Raw genomic sequence first — 24,646 nt, 5'->3', positions numbered from 1 at the left:
ACTTGACTTGATTACTTGGGGCAGACAGACTACCTTTCTGCATCCTTCATGTAGTGCAGTATCTGGTTCCTAGTGCTGGCTGCTGATGAGAGCTTGGCTGAGCATGCAACTTTGTGTTTCTTAGTTAAACTCCTTTAACCCTCACAGTTACCTGAGGAGCCAATGGTTGGTTCCTATCTTACAGATTAGCACCTATGTACTTGAGTGGCATTTGGGAACTGAGAAATTCACAGGAACTATCTGGTGGTATCTCCTTAAGAGTACCAACTACCCATGGCAGATTGTGATCGTACTTTTTTTCTGAGCCATGTCCAAAGCTAAAATTTTTAACTGCAAGGGACTCCACGAGGTTCGGTGAAAAATTTTCTCTGCAAAACTGCAGTGTCCAACAGCATCAATTTTGGGGATGCAGAAATTGCTCAAAGTGCTGAGTGCATATATATATATTTTTATGCAGGAGACCAGGATTGAATCCTGGGCACTACATGGGTTTGTTCCCAAGTGCCACCATGATTGATCCCTGAGTATTAGACTTGTTGTAGCCCCTGAGCACTTCCAGGTGTGAACCAAAAAAAAATTTTTTTAAAAGAAAGCACTATCGTTGGAACTGGTTTATCTGGTTCTATAATTAGCCAAATGGCTGAATTTGGGAAATTATTTAAGCTTTTTGAGCTATTTTGTCCATCCGTAAGATGGGTATAACATCTCCCTCCTCACAGAGTGCTGTGATAACTGTGAAAAATATAATTGTGCCTGTTTAAATACTCTGCTTCTCTGCATCTTGATGACCTCCTAGGGTTTCTGGTTTTAATAGAGTTTTATCAGAAACTACTCAGATCCCCTCATATATGACTTCCTGTCACCCCACTTTGCTCTCTATTTGATAGACTGAATTTGGGGCAAAGCATCATGATTCCACACGGTTGCAATGGCATCCAATCTGTGATATAAATATGGCAGATTTTGGCAGAGCTCAGGTTTCATCATTTATTTAGACAGAGAGGTGATAGTATTTCTAAATGTGGTGACTAGTACCAGTACCCAGCATGGGGCTTTGCACGTGGGGCTTTTACTGTCAGTGCTTGGATATTGGAGGACTCCATCCTCATAGACTTCAGGCTGGGAAAATGCAGTGTATTCACAGTGGCAAATATTCATCAAAATCAGGCCTGAGTTATGCTGTCTGTGCCCATCAGAACCTGTTGTTTTGTATGCTTTCCTTCATCTAACTTCTTATGCTTGTTTAAAATTTAAGAACAGTTCTAAGGTATTTTGTTGTTGTTGTTTTTGTTTTTTTAAATTCAGTGATAGACTCACTACTTAAATTGGTTCTGCTTAGTCACTTAGACATTCAGTGTAGCGCATGAAAATGTATAGTCTATCTCTACCAAGCCAGAAAGAGACTGTGTTTGCTGACAGTATCATATTTTCATGCAGAACAAATACAAAGAAAATTACAAGAACCACATGAGAGGCCACTATGAAGGGGTTGGTATGGACAAACGGACTCTCCATGCCATGAAAGTTGCAAGTCTGGCCAGCAATGTGAGTCGCTTTGTTGATCCTCGACACTTGGGGTGGGAGAAGATGGGGCATGAACATTTCAGCCAATTCCTTTTTAACCTTCCTTAGCCTTTTGGCCCACAAGAGTTTCTAAATTGTTAATCAGTATAACAATTTGCCAAGGCCAGGCAAAACCCTTAACATTTTTCAAAAGCTTCAATTTATTCATCAATTGATCCATGGGAATAAAAGCTTTCAGTTTCTGAAAGAGGAAGATAAAAGGATGAGTGTCATCCAATTTGAAATTCCACCAGTTTCCCAAGTATGTATTTGGCATAGGTTGGTGAGTGGGTGGGTGGGTTGATTTATGCCAAACACAGTATCAAGAAGTCTCACAATGGAGATGTTACTGGGCCCACTCGAGCAAATCGATGAACAACGGGAGGACAGTACTTGTGCTCACGAAGACCCACCATAGCTAGACACCAATCAAGGTAGTGGGGTAAAAATAAAATATGCCCCTCGGTCCTGTCCCCAGTTTCCTTGTCCTGTATAAATTGCTCATTACTTTTTGACTTTATCAGTTCCATTTATATAGGTTTGCAAATGCTAAGTTGCAAATCTTGGATGTTAGGGACACATAAAAGAAACTGATTTTAGTATTAACACATACAAATGTTAAATTTCTTCTGCTTAAGAATGTCAAATTAGACCTTTGGAAAAATAGTCTGAGACTTTTAACTCTTCACTTATTTTCTTGAGCCAGTCAAGCAGCTCTTCCATTATAATGCAAATGCATCATGGTGTGCCAATGCTTCTTTTTAATAAAAGCTGCATGGGGTTTCATAATTAATAAGAAAAAAACGTGCTATAGATGAAAATTTTGGATTAATTTAGGGGAAGTATTTAAGTTAATTAAAGACAACGTGTTAACACACTTTAGTTTTCCTTGGAGGTGATGATACTGATTTAATTTTGTTTCTGGTTACATTTCAGTTATTTCCTATGATGTTCAAACAAGGTCAAAAGAAAGTGGAAACTAATTTCTCTTGCTCTTTTCTTTGCATTTTAGGTTGCCTACAAGGCAGATTATAAACATGATATTGTTGACTACAACTACCCAGCTACTCTTACTCCTTCCTACCAAACAACCATGAAGCTGGTGCCTTTGAAAGATGTAAGTCCTCCTCCAGTCATCTCTTTCTTGGATAGCAAGATGGGTGGTGGGAAAAGGAAGCTATAATAGTTTGTGGGACACGAAAGGAATTGAGAGAGTTGAAGTTATTCTGGTAGGAAGTCCATAAACAGATTTGAAAACAGATTTTTCAGAATTGAAGGAGGACCCTCAACCTTTAAAATAACATGGGGTTCTATTTTATCTTTTAGAATTGGGATGACTAAGTCTTATTCTGGACACATTTAAGTAATTGTTCGTTAGCAGTGAAGAGTGCTTTGTGATTTTGGTTTCTAAGTTTGTGAAATAGGACTGAAGGAAATTAAATAAAATCATTCTAATTTAAGAAGATGGTACAATTTTAGCAAATTTTTCCTCAGGAGCTATTTAGAAATAAGTATGGAATAGACTATATTACTCATTATGATGCTTGCTATGGCAGAAATTTAATTTATTTGTCATTCAGCCTATCGGCAAAGACATACGTATAATTAATTAAATTTATTATTTTCTGGTCCTCAGAATTTTACTGCATGCTTATTACAGAAAAATTTTAAAGCATGGACAATACACAGACAAAATAAGTTATTTCTTATCTTTAAAAAATGCTTGAACTTATTTGTTTATTCATTAATTTTCTTTTGTTGTTTTGAGGGCTGCAACTAGCTGTGCTTGAAAGCTCTTCCCAGCTCTGTGCTTGGGGTCACTTCTGACAGTGCTCAGGGACTCATGCAATGCTGGGCTTCCTGCATATGAAGCATATGATCTAGTCTGAGCCATCTCCACAGCTCAGTTTCAATTTAATTATTTTATTTTAATTCGGTTTATTTTCTTTTGCCTGAATTTGAATTTATTTATATTTATAATATGTATAAGTTTAATTTGTTAATTTAGTTTAGTAACAACAAGTCTCACAATGGAGATATTAATGGGCCCGCTCAAGCAAATCGATTAACAATGGGAGGACAGTGGACAGTGAAATTTAGTTTAGTAAATATTTTCTTTGAATTTGAACTTATTTGAATTCATTCTATTTTAATTTTTTATTACATTCACTTTGGTTTACAAGAATATAAATGTTCAGGTATTTGAGGTTTCCACACCAGACTCCCTACACCACACTGCCAAGATGCTCCCATCATGGTGCATTAGAAACCCTCAGCATCTTCCTTTCTGTGGTAGCCTTAATTTTGTGATCAAGGATTTAGTTTGAAGGGAGAAGTTTGACTACTGTTTCAATTTCCTTGCTTGTAATCAACCTGTTCAAGTTTCCCATTTCCTTCTGATTTAGTCTTGGTAGGCTGTATAGTTCTAAAATTTCTCTATTTTTTCCGGGTTCTTTAAATTAGTGATACAGTTCATAGTAACCATATGATCATTTGTATTTCTGAGGTGTCTGTTGAATGCTAGAACTCCCATGGAACTGTGAGTCTGGTTCTATGTCATGGCAGTTGGCTGGGACTGGGTGTCAGTACTCCCTAGCTGATCTCTCTAGTTCCACAGTAAATGTGCATTTACCATCTTAATGTAGGAAATTTAGTATTAGAGAGTCAGAGAATCCATTTACAAGGACATTTGGGGGTCTCTCTGTCTGTTCACCTTACCATCATCCAATAGCTATGAAATTGAACGAATAAGCACAAGTTCCAATTTAGAGCGTGTGCCCTTGTGATGTATTTTATAAGCACTCATGGCATTGAAACAAGACTCCAACTTTAGCAAAAGTCCCTGCAGAAAGTGGGCTGAAGCAATGACCAAGCAACCTCTGATGTTGTGAAGCTGTGATTAATCATGGGGACTATTAATTATGTCCTGCAGAGGAAACTAATTATGCTGTGCAGTATACTTAATGCAGAATCACTGGGAAGTATGTGCCATTAAAAAAATGAAGTTTCTGTGACACTTTGTCTTGCATAATTCTGAATTCTAATAGATGGCTATGAGATGATAATTTTCCTCTGAATTAATGCATTAGAATGCTACTGTGCTCTAACCTCTCTAGTGGCTGACATTGAAAAAACTTTGTATTTACTAATTTTCCCTATATACCTCATATCCGGGCTGGAGCTATAGCACAGCGGGTAGGGTGTTTGCCTCCACGAGGCTGACCTGGGTTTGATTCCTCTGCCCCTCTCAGAGAGTCCTGCAAGCTACCGAGAGTATCTGGCCCTCAAGGAAAAGCCTGGCAAGCTACCCGTGACGTATTTGATACGCCAGAAACAGTAACAACAAGTCTCACAATGGAGACGTTACTGGTGCCCGCTCGAGCAAATAGATAAACAATGGGAGGACAGTCCTACAGTGCTACCTCATATCCAGAGCTCCAATGTACTAAACCTGTTCTCCTGGAATCATAAACTAAAAAGCACAAAGTTTTTAGTTGCCACTTCTCTCCAAATCCAACAAAACGCTCTGTGGCCCATCATCAGTACCCTTCTAGACCCTTCTCTCAAAGCTAATTTGTAACTCATTGGTTTGCACCTGGGGTACATTTCCCTGTGCACACAGTGTTGCCTTTGGTGATGGAGAATCCCTGGCTCATCTGTAAAACCACAGTGTTTCCAAGATGGCGATTTTTGTAAGCCAGACTCGTAGTGTACATACAGGCTGAAATCCACGTGGGGGAGGCAGCACACAAAGTTTTGCCTTCCAGCCCTGATGCCTGCTGTGGGGCCTTGAGTCAGTCCCTTGGGATATCTGTGCCTTAGTTTTATCACAGGACAGGAGAGTTAATAATAGCACCTACCAGCAGGGTGGCTTCAAGGGTTGCAAGCATAAATATGTGTACTTGAATTAATACCAGGCACAGAGGAGTAAACAGTAGTGTTTGGCCTTCATTGTTCTTTGCCAACAGTCAGGACAGGCAGGAACGGAATGCGTATACAGGAAGAGATGGAGTATGCAAGCTGACTCTTGCATCGATTTCATGAAATCAATGGGTTTTAAAAATATTGAACAGTAGGTAGCATTTAAACATGATAAGGCTTTAGCATAATATGTATTCTAGCTTCTTGGAATAATTGAAAAATACAGTGAGTCCGGTTCCTACAGCATGTGTCATATCTCTCTTCTTAAATTATTCTTTGCCACAGCCCCCACCACTCTGAGCTGTGTCCCTACCGCTGAGGCCAACATTAAACCCAGACCAGAGCTTCACTGGTACCCAGCTAGTAGTCTGTTTGGGTCTTCCAGATTCTGTGATCTTGGAGTACAGAGACTCCCTGATGTGGGATGTCAGCCAGGGAGGTGGCCACAGGAGGGAACCGCAGGCAGATGGAGGGCAGAAGTATTGGACGCATGTTTGAAGATAGAAAATGGCAAGACATGTAAGAGTGTCCGCAGGGGGTGTCCTGTGAAAAATTGAGGCCACTGCCAGAGGAGTATGGCCCAATGCAATAGGCAGAGAAGGCAAGAGTTTGGGTGCAGGAAAGGGTGTAGAGTTCGTTGGCGTTGTCTAGGCCTGGGAAGCTGCACCGCTGTAGGGATGAAGGTGACGGCTGGCAGTCATGATCCCCTACAAACCAAACCCAGTAACATGCCTATCCTGGACCCTGCAAGAGGAGTCCAGAAGGAATGGGACCATCTGGGGTGTGGGATCCAGGAACCCCCGCACCGGGAGATCTGTTGGACAGGGCTGTGTCTGAATTTGCTCAACTGCACAGAGGAGGCCTGAGTCTGTGGAATGAATGAATGAGCAAATGGATATAGGAGGGAGTGGGGCAGTTATGAGGAGAGGAGGTCAGGATGAGTTCCGGTTTCCTCTTTCGCCTGGACTCAGGGCCCATGGGGGTTACCTGGTGGAAGAGGCCATTGGTCCAGCTCTTCACACTCTTCTCACGCCTTTCCTGGCTCTGCTTTCCCTGCAGAGGTCTCCAGAGGCCTCATTCAACCCCTTCAGTTCTGATCCCTCTTACATGCCCTTAGGTCTCAAACACACTCCTTAATCTCAGTGTTCAAGTGCCCATCTTTCTGCAGAGATCTTTCACATTTTGGGAGAAAAAGAAGATGGACATATGGGATGCTGGGATCAACTTAAGTTGACTGCTGCAAGACATGCGTCCTACCCCCTGTAATATTGCTCCAGCAGCACCCCATAACTTTTTGTTTTTGCGGCTCTACCCAGCAGTGTTCAGGGTTTACTTTAGACTTCACTCAGGCATCATTCCAGGCAGGCTTGGGGACATTGAATGAGCACATGTTCATGTGCAAACAGATAATATTCCATACCTCTCTGAGGGACGATTGGTATTTTTAAAATAGGACATTCAGGGGACAGGGAGATAGTTCAGGGGTTAGGGCTGCATGCACCAGGACCGATGCTTGAACCCCAGCACCACATGGCCCCCTGAGCCCTGCCACTCTGGCCTTGGAAGCCCTGAGCATGCAGGGCTAGAGCAACAGCACCTCCGCGGGCCAAGCACTAGCCTGCCATGTCTGCTTGGCTGAGTGTCTCTGGGAGCGACCCCTGGGCCTCCTGAGAACTGCTTGGAACACACCCTCATCCCCACAGCCCCAATTCAGAAGACATTCACTAGTCAACTGTCCAGAGTTGTGGGGAGCTAGGATCAGTGAGTGATCAGGCTGCCCTGAGCATTCCCCTTCTTCTCTCCTAAATCTACATTTCTGTCACTGGACACTCCAGACAGGAGACTGTGGATGCAGCCAGAGACTGTGTCCAGGGTAAAAACAGGCCAGGAATGTCTTTCCAAGAGTCTCCATGCTATGTCACCTCCTGTGGCCTTGGTTAGACTTGTGTTTCTTTCCTTTCTCCTCTTAAAAAAAAAAAACCCAACCTTTTGCAGGCTGGCATGATAGTACATCAGGGAGGGGGCTTGCCTTGTATGTGACCCACCTGGGTTTGATATCCAGCATCCTGTATAGTTCCCTTGAACCGGGAGTGATCCCTGAGTGTAAAGTAATCCTTGATGAATATTGGGTGAAGCTCAAAATCCAGAACCAAACCAGAACAAACAGCAAGAATACCTTCTTTTCCTTTCAAGTATGAAACACAACTAGAAAAGCACCATAGGTATTGATACACAACTTGTGTTATTATAAAGGGCCTGTGTTTCCCAGACAATGTTCCTTGGAGCTGGTTTGCAGGGAGATGGAGAGGGGGGGCATGCATCTGTGCCCAAGTGCTTTCCAGGTGGATATTGTCACACCTCTGTCTTTAGCATTCACAATGCCTCTGCCCTCAGTTTCTTCAGAGGTGGGGTCTGGTCAGTGGTATGGTCAGCAGTTTCATGCTCCCTCTTTAGATAGAGTGGAGGACTGTCTCCGTGAGGCCAAAAACACAATTGCTGGGGACCAGGGGTCATGGCCACCTCCCTGATGCTTGTTCGCTGTTCCCCGGGGCCTGTCTGGGTTCCTGTTCAGCCGCTCCCTCTGCCATCTCTTCTTGTCACCGGGGTTGGGTGCCTGTGGGTCTCCCATTGTTATTATAATCTGTTTCTGGTGACTTGAGAAAGTGTGACCCTGTTGTGCTTCATGGGAGGAGCAGAGCTCATCCGGGTGTCGAGCGAGTTACATCGTCTTGTTCCTCTGTCCCCAGGCCAACTACAGGCAGAGCATCGACAAGCTCAAGTTCAGCTCCGTGACTAACACACCGCAGATCGTTCAGGCCAAAATCAATGCCCAGCAGCTGAGTCATGTGAGTGAGCTCTCCCTGCCTTGCAGCCCCGGAACCTGGGGTGACTCTGCCGCTTCTGGAGAGCGGGCTGCTCCCCAAATCCTTTCCTTCCAACAGGGTTGTGGCTAACAACTCTGGCTGTGACTCCTTTACACACAGTCAAGGGTGGACACAATGGCATGATGAGGACCCCCACATTACTAACCCAACAAAACGACGGCCCCCAGACCCATTTCCCAGCTTAGCTGATAATCAGTCACAGCCAGTCTGACTTCCTCTATCTCCCTCTCCACGGCATCCTCCCCATGTAATTTTAAAGAAAATTCTAGGTATTCTATAAATTATGATCTAGAGATAGTGCAGTGTGAATCTCTGGAAGCATTAAAAAGATGTATTTACCCCGTTGTTTTTTTTTTTTATCATATCAATCAAGAAGTAGTACAGTAATTCTTTATTTGTTTATTTGTTTGGTTTTGGGGAGGCCACCCCCAGAAGGGCTCAGGGTTTATTCCTGGCTGGACACTCAGTAATCACTCCTGGTGGGGTTCTGGGGATTTGCAAATGCTGGGGATTGAACTGGAATGGGCCACATCCAAGACAAGTTCTTGCCTTGTACTCTACTGTACTATCTCTCTGGCCTGAAGCAGTAATTCTTAATATCAACATTGTCCAAGTGGCAGTCAGTGTTCTCATCTCTTAGACAGCAGTAACTGTCATTTATAGTTTGCTTGACTCAGATCTAAGGCTTATACTTTGTGACTGATGTGTCTTTTTGACATCCTGAGGTCTCCCTTGGATCTCTTCTTTTCTCACAAATTGTGCAGGAAGCTGGGTCGTTTATCCTTCTCCCAGGTAGACCCTTGCCAACCCTCTGCCACAGAGGAGCCTCGAGCCCCCCTGGCTGCAAAATGCCTTGGGACAGAGCAACGGCTCCCAGCTCTGTCTGGTTCAGGCTCTATATTGGGCAGGGTTAGTATGGGAGAAAGACTATGCTCTCCTGTGGGAATCACACACCTTGTCACGGGCTGGCTTTGGTGCTCGTGGAAGAGGCCTCATATGCCATACTGGCAGGCATTTGGTAATTACTCTCAGAGCACCACCTCAGCACTGAGCACCTTTTCTGCTATAGCCACGAGTTAGAAAAAAGTTTCCTTAGGTGTTTTAAAGGCAAGTTGGTGAGGGAGCTGCAAGGAATTCTTCCTCAAACTTCTTCCTTGGAGGGTGCTTTTGTATTTTTTCATTTTTTATTTGACATCTTCTATCTCTTCACTTAGAACGCTCATAAAATTTTAGTCTTCCTTAGTTAAGGGCTCCTTTCCAGAAACTTCCTCCCAACTAAAGTTAGTTCTCGAAGGGGAAAAGGAGTGTGTTCTTTTCAAAATTCTCCTGGGGCCTTCTTAGAAGCCTTGCATTTACCTTCTATGAGCTTATTTTATTTTTTTTATTTTTATTTATTTATTTATTTTTGCTTTTTGGGTCACACCCAGCGATGCTCAGGGGTTACTCCTGGCTCTGCACTCGGGAATTACTCCTGGCAGTGCTTGGGGAACCATATGGAATGCTGGGAATTGAACCTGGTTTGGCCGCGTGCAAGGTAAATGCCCTACTCACTGTGCCCTACTCCAGCCCCTCTATGAGCTTATTTTAAATCCAACAGGTGAACTATCGTGCTGACTATGAGAAGAACAAGTTGAATTACACGTTGCCACAAGATGTGCCTCAGCTAGTGAAGGCCAGAACCAACGCTGAGCTGTTCAGTGAGGTAAGCCAGCAAACTTACTTCACCGAAGGAGGCCAGGATGGGGACAGCATGCACTGAGTCAAAGCTGGAGGACCAGGTTGGCCCAACAAATGGGCTCTGTGTGCAGTGAGAGTTTTGTCAAAGGCATCCAGAGTGTTGTAACTTCTGCTTGGGACATTGGATCATTCACTGGGGTAGTCGTATGTATAGACATTTAACTCTTATTTTGTTTTATTTTGGGACTTTACCCAGCAATGGTCAGGGCTTGTTCTCAGGGATCACTCATGGCAAGTCATGGGAGGCACCAAATGGTGTGTCAGAGATTGAACCTAGGTCAGTCACATGCAAAGGAAGCACATTACCAGCTGCTGTATTCTTTCATTGAATGCTCATTGCCTCTACACACACAGACACACACACACACACACACACACACACACACACACACACACACCAGCAGCAGCATCAGTGCTGACTTGGCTGGTGCCTTATCATATGGTGAAAATTTAACTTAAAAAAAAAAATTCTCCCTTCTTGGGCTGTTGAGAGAGCTCAGCGGGCAGCAGAGTAGGCTTTGCATGTGGCAGGTCAGGGGTTAATACCCGGAACACTATGGTCCCTCAGCACCACTGGAAGGATCTCAGACAACTGAGTCCTAGAGACCACTAGGGTGTGACCCAAATCCCACTTTCTATCCCTTTGCAAAAATAAATAAGTAAAGAAAAATCCCTCCTTCTCCTCCCCTGTTCAGTGGTTGGGGTATCCCAGTCTGGTACACAGGAGTGTACAAGCTCTTGGTTGTGGAGCTTGTACACTTCTGTTCTGTAGATCGCTGATGGTCTCAGACCAGGTCATTGCCCTCAAAGCTTGTGGGCGGGGTGAGGGGGGTCACACTCCTCTAGCCCCAAATGCATGTTGTGGTTATAGTGCCCACCAGGGGTCACTGTGGTGCCTACAGTCCCTGTTGCTGCTCTTCCTTATCCTGGCTAGTGGTGTGGCCCCAACAGCAGCTTGTGGTGATGGGATTCTCAGAGCAGAGCTGCCCAGATCCCGCTGGGCACATGTGACGACACCGGGAATTAAACTCATGGCCTCATGCTTGCAAGGCAGGTCCTTAGGTCATGGAACTCAGTGCTCATCCCTGGAAATTTACCTTCTCATATCAGTCTTAAATCGATAGTCTTCTGGAGCCCCAGGTGAACTCAGATTAGGAAGGATCCTCATTCCCAGGGGGGCTGGAGAAGAAAATTAAATTAAAATAACACTTTTGAATGTTTATGCACAACTGGGTCCCGAGGCAGACTCCTTATGTGTGGATTACCCCATTATCATAGTCCCTAGCACAAACCTATTACAAGGCCATGGTGATGCCATGGGTCAAAACCCGGACCAGAGAGTCCAGTTGGCAATGCCCCTTTCTACCCACACAAGCCTTCATGAACTCTTTGCTCTCTCTGAGCCTTCCCTGTGTGAAGATGAGTTGATCATAGAAGGCACTTAGGAAAAGGCCACCAAGCTGCTTTACCGTCACAGCCACTGAAAGAAAGAGAGAGAGAGAGAGAGAGAGAGAGAGAGAGAGAGAGAGAGAGAGATGATTATCTCTTTACAAATGGCCAAGTCTGGCCTAAACAGACCACTGGTTGCTCAAGGTCAGATGGTCAGGAAATAGCCGAGTCTGGGTCTTCCCTGGATCCTGAGTCCTCACCTCTGCCCCCAAGGAGTCCGGGACCTTGCTAATCAGTGCTATGATCATTTTGGTCATTTGCAGTCAAGATTCTTGCTTGTAAAGCTGTGAAGAGGAACAACCCAATTTGGGGTTTTTCATTTATTTCTCTGTTTAAGTCTCATCACTCCTTTTCACCGGTGCTTCTGTTTGTCAGGTTAAGTACAAAGAAGGCTGGGAGAAGACGAAGGGGCGAGGATTCGAGCTGAAGCTGGATGCCATGTCTCTGCTGGCTGCCAAGGCCTCCGGAGAGCTTGCTAGCAATGTAGGTTTCCTCTCATTAGCTCAGAAACGCATTCCAAGTCATCCCAATCAAATGCCAGTGGGCCTGCTGGAAAAAAAAAAATAACGGCAGCTAACATTGTAAACAGGGCAATACTTTCATCTTCTGCTGGGTTTGTGCAAGCTGGGAGGTGTTATTTATATTTTTTCCCCCAGAATTGTTCCCCTCACTCTTGTTAAAAACCAGAGCCCCTTAGGTGCCAGGCTGCTCGCTCACTCACGGCAGACTTTCTTCCTTCTCTCAAGATTAAGTACAAAGAGGAGTATGAGAAAACAAAAGGCAAAGTCGTGGGAACTCCCGACTCGAAGCTTCTGCACTCCCTGCAGGTCGCCAAGATGAGCAGCGAGGTAAGCTTCGTGCCTCCCCACCCTTTCTGGAGAATTCTGCTGCTTTAAAGATTTTTTTCTGGGGCCTGCTTCCACCGGAGACAGCTACCTTTGTACTGACTTCTGCCTACAGTTGTTCTCCGAGCTTATCTGAGCAGTTTACTCACTTTCTTTATTTGCCAAAGCATCCTGTTCTTGGAGAGTAGATGTGAAGTGTGTTCCCTAAGGGTGACCGGCATCTTCTGATCAAGGTACAAAGGTGTCCGGCTACATTGATTTATTCCTCGGGTTTTTAACCAAGCAACTACTGTGCTCAGGCTATTTTGCGAGACACAGGGCTGTAAGAAGAAAGAACCCCCAACAGGTTCCTCGGTAGTGGAGCTTAGTTCTCCTAATAGAGTTGGGCAGTCAGCATCCTATTAATCTGGATGGTGTCCTGGGTGAATCCGGTGACTCCAAATACACACGGTATGCAAAATAGTGATCAAGGGACCAGATCTTGAGCTTGGATCAGAGGTTGCATGCCTTTCATGTGCAAGACCCTGAGTTGGACCCATGACATTGCATATCCCCTCTCCCTTCCCTGGCCCCAAGAAGTGCTGAGTACAGCTCTGAAGGCCCCCTGCACTGTGGCAGCAGAGCATTGCTAAATCACTAGGACGAGACTTGAGTTTTGTAGTGTCAGGCCTGGTTGGCCAAGAATTGTTGGAAGCAGCCTCTGAACCCTCTGATCACTGCTTGGAGGACTGACACCCGCCTCCAAAAAGAAAACTAGCAAACAACTGTTATATCTAGGTTCCAACCACTTAAAATGCTGTTGCTAATGTATAATTTTAATGACTAGTGATTAACTGTGATCACAGTCACTTACCAAAAGCCTGTGTGGGAGAGAGTTCTGCGGGAAGGGACAGGTTTGACAACTAATGGAATTTTCCCTGTGGTGCCAAATGGGCAGAAAGGACTCACCGGCATCGTGTTTTGCTTTACAGTTACTAGACCTCAGTGATGATGGCAGCTTTTCGGACTTTAGTCATGCAGCCTATAAAATTACAGAGAAGTCTTCAGGCCCTTGACTGGAATGTGAGAGTTGACCTCCGGGTCTTCATTTTAGATAGGCCTACAGAACAAGTCTCCTGAGGCATCTAGTCATGAGTCATACAGAGACACTTAGCATTGGGCTTAGGTCAGACAGAGAATGAAATGATGTTTCATACTTGCAGTTGGAGAAATCAGGACCAAGATTGCCCTTTTTTTGGTGGTGTTGGGGGATATACCCAAAGGTGCTTAACCTATACTCCTGGCCCTGTGCTCAGGGCTCACTCATGGTGAGGCTTGGGGGACCCTATGGAGTGCTGGGGATTAAACCCTGGATTTTATTTTGCTCAAAGTTGTTAGTGATCCCTGGTGATGTGAAGGGGTAGAGAATCAGACTCTAGAATTAGATTTGCTGGTCCCATATTGCTTCTACTATAGTATAATACCTTTTCATGTCATCATACTTGTGTCATCACCATTACCACCATCACCATCATTACTGCCAACACAAACACCATCATTACTATCATCACCATCGATTCCCATTACCACCACTGTCAGTATTTGCCATTATCACCATTATCATCACAGCTCTCAGCAGCAGCACCATCGTTAATTACCATCACCACCACCATCACTATTATCACCACCACCATGAATTACCATGATCACCATTAATGACCATCCTCATTATCATCACCACCATGACCCCTGCCATCAACATCAGCATCATGAGTTACCATCCTCACATCATTATTTTTTACCATCATCGCCTCCATCACTCTGAGCCCCACTGATGACCATTATCCCTCTCTCACTACCTCCCTCCTCACTGCTATTACCATCATCGGTCATTATTTCCATCTCCATTGCTAACATTCATCAAATGTTTATTTTATGCTGGTCTTGGCACTAGACCAGGTTCAGCTACAATTTTATTAATTTTGCCACAGAAAAACGAACCCTTGAGGACAAAGCTTTGGTATTCTCGAGGGCACCCAGGAGGCAAAGGATAGATATGACTTGAACTCAAGTTTGTTGAGCTTTGGAGCCCAAACTTTATTGTTCTGCCTCTTAAAATGTCTCTAGAAACCAGGAAGTATCTTCCTTCCAAAGCAGATAGGTAAAAAAGATTTAGGACCGGTAGTGGCAACGGATATGGAACCAAAGCTCCCCAGTGCCACCACCCTCCAGAGCCCAGACCTGGCCAGTCATGTTTGGCATTGCCCGAAGTGTAGGTTCCCCATAAATCATTTTCAGATGTTGCAAGATTTCCACTTTCCCCCTATGTTTTCTTATCACTCCTGCAAAGGCACGCCTTGTGTAATGGGCCTTATTTTGGTACCCTCAAGGTTGAATACAAGAAAGGCTTTGAAGAGAGTAAGACTCAATTTCATCTGCCCATGGACATGGTAAACATCAGACATGCAAAGAAGGCTCAAGCTCTTGCCAGTGACCTGGACTATCGAGAAAAGCTGCATGAATACACCGTGCTGCCTGAAGACATGAAGACTCAGTGGGCCAAGAAAGCCTCCGGACTCCAGAGTGAGGTAAACCAGGCTCGTGCCTTTCTCCCCACGCAGTTCTTGCAATTCTTGCAAGTGCATAGTGACATTTGTGAAGAAGTTTTGAGTCGATGCTGGGTCTGTTGTAGAACCTAGAGTCTTGGGAGGATTTACTGGAGATGTATTGGCTCCAGGGAGGAAGACCAGAGAGGTGAGGCAGAATGGAGACTAGAGTGATGTAGCTGTTGAGAGGTACAGTGAATACCAGAGAGTGATGTCCAGGGCACAGAGCAAAAGTCAAGACATATTAGTGATGAGGCTAAACAGTGCATATGAAAGGACTGACAGTGGTAAGTCAGTGTTGGGAATTCAGCTGATTGGTTGACAAAGCCCTTGGTCAAAAAGTCTGAGCAGTCCTCTTTTTGGTAAGGTGTTTCAATGAGGGTATTTCAGTACTGAGATACAATACAGAAGGATCCCTGTGGTGTCACCCCCAAGTAGTGACACCACTTACTCTAAAAGAGTAGGAGGCAACGAGGTCTTTTAGAAAAGTAAATGCAGGTGTGCAAGTGCTAGGGTTTCACTAATTCTCCTTTTCCCACTGCCCGCTCTGTGCCCAAGTGTCTGATTAGAGTCTGGTGTCTCTCTTGCAGCTGCAGTACAAGGCGGACCTGGCATGGATGAGAGGCGTTGGGTGGTTGACCGAGGGTAGCCTCAATCTGGAACAGGCCAAGAAGGCTGGACAGCTGGTCAGCGAGGTAACCCGAACCTAGAGTCCTGGATTCTAGTAATTCTCAGTGCCCGACTCCTGCCAAGAGTGCTCTTGTCCTCTGCTCACCCCTCTTCCTACCCCAGGTTTCTTCTGAGGGTAATACAGAGACCGGTGTGTTCATGCACACCTGTAGCAAAGCTCCTGAGGGAACTTTCCAGATCTTAAAACTTTCTGGTGAGGTGTTCATGTGCACCTATCTTCTTTAAGTTGGAGCCAAAGAATTGTTCAGAAGGGCAGCGATATAGTTAGCAAGTGTATTTTTTGGGAAGTGCATCTGTGTGTGTGTGTGTTGTGTGTGTGTGTATGCATGTTGTGTGCATGCATGCTGGTGCCTTCTTCAGAATCACAATCCGGTACTTGGAGGTCAGCCTTCTCATAACACCTGGGCCTTAAATGATTCTGAAGAAGGCACCAGCATGCATGCCCACAACATGCAAACACACACAAACACCAAATAAGTTGCTCTACTCTTCTGGTTCTCTTTCTTATACACAAAGGAGGTGGGAGAGAATCCTCTGGGTATGGCTTCTTGTTGCTCTGAGCATGTGCTTCGTTTTGTTCTGTGTCAATGGCTCTGACAGCAGGCAGAGGAGACGACTGAAGGGCATCCATTGGGCAATGTGACTATTTTGGGAGCTCTGTTGGGATCTTCAAAGGGGATTCTTGTGTCAGGGCCAGGACAGCTGAGTTGACATAGCTTGTGTCGATGGTAATAAGAGCACTGCCCACTGCCCATGGCCAGGATGGAATTAGGTAATCATGGCTCTCCTTTCTTGGCCTCTGGGGGGGATGGTGCACAGATGCTTGCCAGTGGCTCATAACAACTCGATATGAGTTCACAATGTTTGTGGCCTATTTGTCAGAAGGAAAATGTCATAGTTCGGTCAGCAGCAGAATCAGAACCTGTATCTCGTGTTGGGTCCATGGTCCCTGCTCTGGACCAGGAAGCAATATTGCACTTCCAAAGCACACTTGAGAGTTTATTATTTTCCATGCACTATCTTCTCTGGGGGCTGGAGCAATAGCGCAGCGGATAGGGCATTTGCCTTGCACACGGCCAACCCAGGTTGAATTCTTCCATTCCTCTCGGAGGGCCCGGCAAGCTACTGAGAGTGTCCTGCTCGCACGACAGAGCCTGGCAAGCTACCCGTGGTATATCCAATATGCCAAAAACAGTAACAACAAGTCTCAAATTGGAGATGTTACTGGTGCCCGCTCAAGCAAATTGATGAACAATGGGAGGACAGTGTTAGAGCGTTATCTTCTCTGTGATACAGGCATGGAAGGGTAGGATTATAGAGAAGAGGGGTGGAAGAAACCCATAGGGTTCCTATTGCTTAACTTTTTGAGTCCAACTAAAATGTAAGTGGAGCAAACGGAGTCCCCACTTGTCTTGGATTGGGGATAGGTAGAGAGAACCAGCTGGTCTCAGGAATGTCCCTGCCTAGTTCACTTCCTGAGCCTCCTGAGCGGTGTGCTCCTGGGGGCACCAACCCTTTGCCCTTGTTCTATTCCTGCTGAACCCTGGACAGAGTGAATTCTTGACTCCACAATAGCTACTTCTACAGACTCATGTGAAATATAAGGGGACCGGGAATTCTCAACCGTGCTTTTTGACCCCTTTATTATGGACTGCAAGAGTTTGCATTTTCAACTAGCTAAAACTAGAAAAAGACAAGTTTCTTGGGACTATTTTCTTCCTAAGGAGATTTGACATTTTCATTATTCTAATACCTGTTTGGGGTTTCAGATGCTGTCTAACTCGCCTGGCTGGACAGCTCAGGGGGGCTTGTCACCTCTGGTCTCCCCAAAATGTGTGTTGTTCTTTCTCAGCTCTCATCTTCCCATCAGTTTTGACCACTTGAGGAAAAGCCAGGGGCTCTCACCCTGGGGAAATATAGGACTCCCACAGAGGAAATGGGACAGCCAGTACCTATAGGGTCCCCTGGGGAAGAACCACAGACCCCTTCAGCTCCCACTGCAGAAACAAACCCACCAGCCCAGCAGGCTAGATGTGTGTCATCTAGTTTAAGCTATAGGACCTATGAAACATTCCAGGCAGGAAATGCTGGATTCACAGAAAGTTGGGAGTGGGTGGGCATGTTGTGTGCAGTGGGGGCCAACGTGATCCTAATTCTATGAGCCCTTCTCTTTGGACACAGAAAAACTACCGACAGAGGGTGGATGAGTTGAAGTTCACCAGCGTGACTGACAGCTCCCAGATGGAGCATGCCAAGAAGAGTCAGGAGCTTCAGAGTGGGGTGAGTCTGGGGCTGCCACCCTCCCACTGACAGTGGGGCTATGGGAAGGGAGAGCTGGTGGGCAGCACAGGCAGTGCCCAGGCACTGTGTAGGGACCAGCTGGGCTGTGCACAATTTTCTGCAGACTTCCAGTGTGCTTCAGGGCCTCTCTGCCCTCCCCACCTCTCATCTCCCCTGGTTCTGAGGAATAGATGCCAAGTGATAGTTCCCATCCCATTGCCCCTTTTCTTCCTTCCTTCCTTCCTTCCTTCCTTCCTTCCTTCCTTCCTTCCTTCCTCTCTGTTCTTTTTCTTTCTTGCTGTTCTTTTTTCTCTATCTCTTCCTCTTTCTCTTTCTGTTCTTTCTTTCTCTTTCTTTCTTTCCCTTCCTTCCTTCCCTTCTTTCTTTCTCTTTCTGTTCTTTTTTCTTTATCTTTCTTTTTCTTTCTCTCCTTTTTCTTTCCCTTTCTTTCTTTCTTTCTTTCTTTCTTTCTTTCTTTCTTTCTTTCTTTCTCTCTTTCTATTCTCTTTCTTTTTTCTTTATGCTCTTTTACTTTCTGTTCTTTCTTTCTTTCCCTCCCTCCCTCTCTCCCTCCCTCTTTCCCTCCCTCCCTCCTTTCTTTCTTCCTTTCTTTCTTCCTCCTTCTTGCACTCTTCAGGGATAAAATTTAGCATTTCAGAATTCTGCAGCCGCTAGACAGTTGTCTTAGAGGAGGAGGCACTCTCTTGAGGTATTGTGCAGTGGTTGCCTCTTACATGCACACACAGTAGGCAGCTCCCAACTACACCACCACGTTCTCCACACCTCAGTGTCCACCATTTGTTGGGTCTCTGGCTGGGACACTGAGAGCTTTCTTTCCCAGGTGTGGGAGCCCACCTAGCAGAGAAGAGACCATCCCTGAGATGGGCAGTGTCAGCAGCCCAGCCTGGGGGGGGGGGAGCAGAGAGGGAAATGGTGAGGGGATCAAGAGCAGGAAAGTGCCCACCACCTGCTGTCTTTCTGGACTCAGTTTTCCAAATGTCACTGTCACTGTCATTGTTCTCCCGTTGTTCATCGATTTTCTCGAGCGGGCCCAGTAACGTCTCCATCATGAGACTTTGTTGTTACTGTGTTTGGCATATCGAATACATCACGGGTAGCTTGCCAGGCTCTGCCGTGAGGGCGAGATACTCTTGGTAGCTTGCCGGTCTCTCCGAGAGGGGTGGAGGAATCGAACTCGGGTCAGTCATGTTGGCTGTGTGCAAGGCAAACGCCCTACCCGCTATGCTATTATTCCAGATGTCAGTGCCTACAAATGCATAAAGATGCCCTGGGGGCGGGGGGCGGGGGCTGCAGGTAACTATATGGCTACCTTTGGAGGGAGCACCTGGTGGAGCTTCTGGGAATTGAACCTGGGGCTCCTGCCAGCAAACAATATACTCCGGCCTTGGAGTCACCTCCCAGCCCTATGCTTCTTTTCCCCATGGGGCCATCTGTGCTCCTCTCATCCCTCTGACTCTCCACATCCTGTGCTTGTGGAGAGTATAGCAGGGATCAGTGTGAGGAAGCTCTGAGAGGACCAAACCCTTGGTAGGGTTTCCAGCCTCGCCCCTTACTTCTCCCAGCACCTGCCCGTTTCTCCTCTACCTCAGCATCTCGCTACCTTCTCCCTCTCCCCCTGCTCTCTCTTGCCTGCCTGGCAGCATGGGTCCTCTGGATTCTGTAAGGAACAAGACCTTCTTGTGACCCCCAACCCACCCTGCGGGGCTCTCCCCCACAGGTGGCCTACCGGGCAGAGAATGAGCAGTCTGTCCATCAGTACAGCATCAGCAAAGATGAACCTGTGTTCTTGCAGGCCCGTGCCAACGCTGCCAACCTCAGCGAGGTAAAGCCCGTGGGGTGGGCCCTGGGGGGTGGGGGCTTGTATCCTGGGGGAGAGATGGGCTTAGCAAACTCAGGAGCAATGAGGCTGTGCTGATGTCCACGGAGGTCACGCTGCCCGGCAGCATTGGCAGTGAGGACGATCTTTCTGGGAATGAGCTGGTGGGTACTTGTGTCTGACCATGGTGGGGCCAGAGGTGGGTGGCAGCAGTGTAAGGGGGCGATGGAGGGGAGTTGAGTCTCTGTCTGTGCAGGTTCCTTGCTCTGCCACTTCCAAGGATGCAGTTTCGGTAGAATCCCCTCAGCAGAAGGAAGAGCACCCTAGATTCTCCCCGTTTGGCGGGTGGGAGCTTCAATAAGTTGGTACATGTGTCCAAGGCTCCTCTCCTTGGAGAGTTGAAGGCCTGCGTGGGCCTGACCTTCCCCCTCTGTCCTTAGAGGAGGTGCCACTGAACTTTGACACTTCTCTCTGGGTCTCTGCTGGTCCCCATCTGAGAAGAGGGCGGAGGGCAGAGGTGGAAAGAAAAGTAGAGGCTAACCTGGCTACACAGAAAGAGAAGAGCGTCTTTCAGGAGAAAGAACTTGAAGTGTGGAGTGGCACAGGAAATGGGTTGGGGGCTGGTCGGAGGAATGGCAGGAGGAGGGGGACAGGACACCATGCATCAGAGGGTAGGGCAGGCAGGAGGGAGCAGTGACATGGGGTGGGGGGTGGAGCAGCGGCCAGGCTGGAGGCAGGCACTGCAAGCCAGTGTGTGAGAGAGAGGCTGTGGCCTGGACAGTGTCACTCACACCCTGGTCAGTGTCTATCACTGATGTCCATGGTCATGGCCCCTTGTGAGGTCCTGGTGTCCAGCTCCTGTTCTATGTGTGAAGAGGCCTAGAGGCAGAGCTGGGAGGGGAACTTGTGTCCAGAATAGATATCCAAATCCCCAATGATGACCAGGTATGAGGAAATGTCATGAACCAATGGCAGCAGGTGTGGGCATCAAGGACGCTCTGGCTCTTCTAGACATGTTCTCACGCAGCCCAAGGGACCCTCTCACAAGCGTCTGTTCTATTCCACTCTGGCCCCTTTAGAAGCTGTATAAGAACAGCTGGGAGAATCAGAAGGCCAAAGGGTTTGAGCTGCGTCTTGACTCCTTGACCTTCCTGGCAGCCAGAGCCAAGAGGGACCTGGCCAGCGAGGTGAGTGAGTGTCTGGGGCCACATGCTCCATGATCCATGTAGGGGAGGCTCCAGGTTCTCCTCTGTGATCTGGTGTTGAGCCTTCCCGGGCAGTGGGGCGGCTGCATCTGCGCATTGGTTTCCTGTGGGTACTCCCTTATTCTTATTGGTATTGGTGAGAGTGGACATCCAAATCACCCAGAGTATAGATGGGCCCGTGCCCAGAGGGGCTCCCGGCTCTCTGAGGCAGAGTCTGTTCTTGGTTAGGTTCCAGCATCAGCATTAGATCAATCTTTGGTAAAATCCTACCCTCTCTACAGTTTAGCACACACCCGGGGCTGGGGTTGAACTTTCCTGAATCTCAGTTAACTTGTTGACAAATCACCAATTGTCAACAATGGTTGACAATGACCAAACTGGTTATGAGGAAATGACATGGACCAATGGCTGTAAAATATCCCACTGTCGCCAGCTTATTTTGGAGATGAGGAAAGATAAAAGACTCTGCTTCTGTCATCAAGAGCTGTTTGTTTTAAGTAGATAAATCTGCACACATGATGCACACATACCTATACTTAGATATATAATGCATAAACATCCATGATATTGGACATATATATATGAAACACACACACACACGTAAGACATACAGGCCTTTGCAAAATACAGAGAGGAAAGGCTATGTGTGTGAGAGTGGAGGGGGCTTGGGATACCCTGGCTTACTTTCTGATCTCATCAGTGGTGTCATTGTACAAACCAGCATTAGCAGAAGTCTCGTGAGGACCATGGGGTGGTGCCATCCCTGGTTTCAAGGTTGGATAAATGGTGGCGAACATCATGCGACGACTGGAATGGGAAGGAATGGGAGTGAAGATAGATGGTCGGCAACTACACCACCTCCGCTTTGCTGATGACATTGTTTTAATAACACCAAACATCAGCCAAGCGGCACAAATGCTGGCCGACTTTGACCATGAGTGTGGAAAGGTAGGACTACAGCTGAATCTTACGAAGACAATGTTTATGAGAAACAGCCTTGTTCCTGACGCCCCATTCGCTCTCAATGGAATGACCATCTCCGAATGCAACAGCTATGTGTACCTAGGTCGAGAGGTCAACATGACAAATGACCTGGCACCCGAGCTGCGCAGGAGGAAGAGAGCGGCTTGGAACGCCTTCAAGAACGTCGAAGAAATAGCTAAGAGGACGAAGAACCTCCGGCTCCGGGCACATCTCTTTGATTCCACTGTTCTTCCTGCATTAACATATGCCTCAGAGACCTGGGCCCTACGCAAACAAGATGAGAACGCCATTCAGGTCTCCCAAAGAAGAATAGAAAGAGCTATGCTTGGAATATCACGTTTCACTCAAATGAGAGAACGAATCCGGAGTTCTGACATCCGTCGACGATCAAGGATCAGGGACGCTGTCTCATTTGCCAAGTTGTCAAAAATCAGATGGGCTGGTCACGTAATGAGATTTAAAGACGGCCGTTGGACTAGAGCTGTTACTGATTGGATTCCACGGGATGTCAAGAGACCGCGTGGCCGCCCACCTACCAGATGGTCAGACTTCTTTGTCAAGGTCATGAACGATCGGTTTGAGGCCCTCCATGTTCCCGGAGCGAAGAGATGCCATTGGGCTACACTAGCACGCGACAGGGACAAATGGAGACGTTACTGGCGCCCGCTCGAGCAAATCGACGACTAACGGGAAGTTAAGTGATAAGTGATAAGTGATAAATGGTGGCATACATTGCTGCTGCTGATATAGCCAGAAATGAGAGGGTAGCCCAAGTCTCCTGTTGGCACAGAGCTGATAATGTTGAAAATAATGACCCAGTGGCATCCTGCTATAGCTCTTCGAGCATGTCCTGTTGATTTTTTTCTTTGATCCTCATCAGACTTGACCATGTGTGTTCATGCACGTGTGAGGTCCCATGCTGTGAGGCTCCCTTTATTTCCCACACTCCTAAATATTTTTATTCTCTACTGGGACTCCGCACCAGGCTTTTTTCACTCAGGGTGCCCCAGAGTGGGGTGAGTGAGAGCCCTCTCCGCCCCAAGGGACCCAGCCCCAGCAGCCCACCTCCACCACCCAACAGCTGCCACGCTCCAGGCCGCTTTCCAGACTGCGCGGCCACAAACATTATAAGACACTTCCTACCCATTTTCCATAATTACCACATCATATTTATTGGGGTTCAGACAGTAGGAAACAAATCATAGAGAGAAATATGTAAATATATGCCTCTCGGAGAGCCCAGCAAGCTACCGAGAGTATTCTGCTCACATGGGCAGAGCCTGGCAAGCTCCCTGTAGTGTATTCGATACGCAAAAACCAGTAAGGACAACAGGTCTCATTCCTCTGACCCTGAAAGAGCCTCCAACCATTGGGAAAAGACAAGTAAGAAGAGGCTGCTAAAATCTCAGGGCTGGGAGGAATGGAGGCGTTACTGGCGCTCGCTCGAGTAAATCAACAAACAATGGGATGACAGTGAGACTCTACTGGTTCTTAACTTTGAGCTCATTTCTCAAATAACAGTTGCATTTTGGATGCTCTGCCTTCCCTGTCATGCCCTCCTTTAAAAATAAGTTATATTTTCACTATTAATTACCAAAAAACCAAAAAGGATTTTAAAATGGCTTTAATGAAAATCCAGAAAGAAGGATCCTTTTAGAGAAAGATGGGATTCCATGAGGAAATTGGAAGTTGGCTGCTTCAAAGACAAAAGTTCTATTGAGCTTTCTGGTAGGTGAAGTGGAATGGGAAATAAGAAAAGGTAATATTTTATGCTGGTGTTTGATGAAGGAAAATGTATCCATGAATCAGAAGAGGCGACCTTATTTGGGGAGGGTGCCACACTCAGTGTCGGTCCAGGGCTTCCTGGCTCTGCACTCAGGGACTACTATTGGTGGGCTCTGGGGACCACATGGAGTGCCAGCGATCGAACCTGTGTCATCCACAGGCAAGGCCAACACAAGTTCTACCTGCAGTACTATTTTTTTCTGGCCCCAGGAAGCAAACTTTTATTGAGGCAGGTGAAGGCATTTTTCTTGTAAGCGGCCAACCTGGGTTCAGTCCCTGGCATCTCATATGGTCCCCCACGCACTGCCAGGAGTGATTCCTGAGTGCAGAGTCAGAAGTAACCCCTGAGCATCACTGGGTATGACCCAAAGAGCAAGAAAAAAAAAAAGAATAATTCTAATGGGATTCTGTTGCATGGTTTTGTTTTAACACTTTAGCCTGTGGTTGGAAGGGTAACAGTTCCTTTGGGAGGTTCTAAGGTCTCCCTGAGCTCTTCCCTCTTCCTTAGGTGAAGTACAAGGAGGACTATGAGAGGTCCAGAGGGAAGCTCATTGGGGCCAGAGGTGCCCAAGGGGACGCGCAGATGAGCCACTCGCTGCAAATGTCCAAGCTGCAGAGTGAACTGGAGTACAAGAAGGGGTTTGAGGAGGCTAAGTCTCAGTGCCATATCTCCCTGGACATGGCCCACCTGGTGCATGCCCGCAAGGCTCAGCATCTAGCCACAGACGTGGGCTACAAGACGGCGTCACATCACTTCACGGCTCTGCCCACAGACATGAAGCTGGAGTGGGCCAAGAAGGCCTATGGTCTTCAGAGTGATGTAAGCGCTGTGTGTGCATGTGTGCATGTCAAGCGGGCGAGGGTCAGTGCTGGGGATTCC

General features: G+C 46.7%; 1 protein-coding gene across 3 annotated transcripts in view; it reads left to right on the top strand.

Annotated features, from left to right (window-relative positions):
* NRAP (nebulin related anchoring protein) overlaps positions 1–24,646 on the top strand; it is a 77,677-nt gene that overhangs the window by 18,399 nt on the left and 34,632 nt on the right. For all 3 annotated transcript variants that reach the window (XM_056120658.1, XM_056120657.1, XM_056120656.1), the window contains 12 exons: positions 1,438–1,545; positions 2,576–2,680; positions 8,232–8,330; positions 9,967–10,071; positions 11,931–12,038; positions 12,302–12,403; positions 14,770–14,967; positions 15,576–15,680; positions 17,857–17,955; positions 19,694–19,798; positions 20,872–20,979; positions 24,275–24,586. In XM_056120658.1, the coding sequence (XP_055976633.1) occupies positions 1,438–1,545; positions 2,576–2,680; positions 8,232–8,330; positions 9,967–10,071; positions 11,931–12,038; positions 12,302–12,403; positions 14,770–14,967; positions 15,576–15,680; positions 17,857–17,955; positions 19,694–19,798; positions 20,872–20,979; positions 24,275–24,586 (1,554 nt within the window). The remainder of the gene's footprint in view (positions 1–1,437; positions 1,546–2,575; positions 2,681–8,231; positions 8,331–9,966; positions 10,072–11,930; positions 12,039–12,301; positions 12,404–14,769; positions 14,968–15,575; positions 15,681–17,856; positions 17,956–19,693; positions 19,799–20,871; positions 20,980–24,274; positions 24,587–24,646) is intronic.

This window comes from Sorex fumeus, unplaced genomic scaffold (genome assembly GCF_029834395.1).
Source record: "Sorex fumeus unplaced genomic scaffold, SorFum_2.1 ptg000043l, whole genome shotgun sequence".
Classification (NCBI taxonomy): Eukaryota; Metazoa; Chordata; class Mammalia; order Eulipotyphla; family Soricidae; genus Sorex; species Sorex fumeus.
Note: the sequence above shows the minus strand (reverse complement) of the source record. Positions and strands in the feature narration are given on the sequence as shown.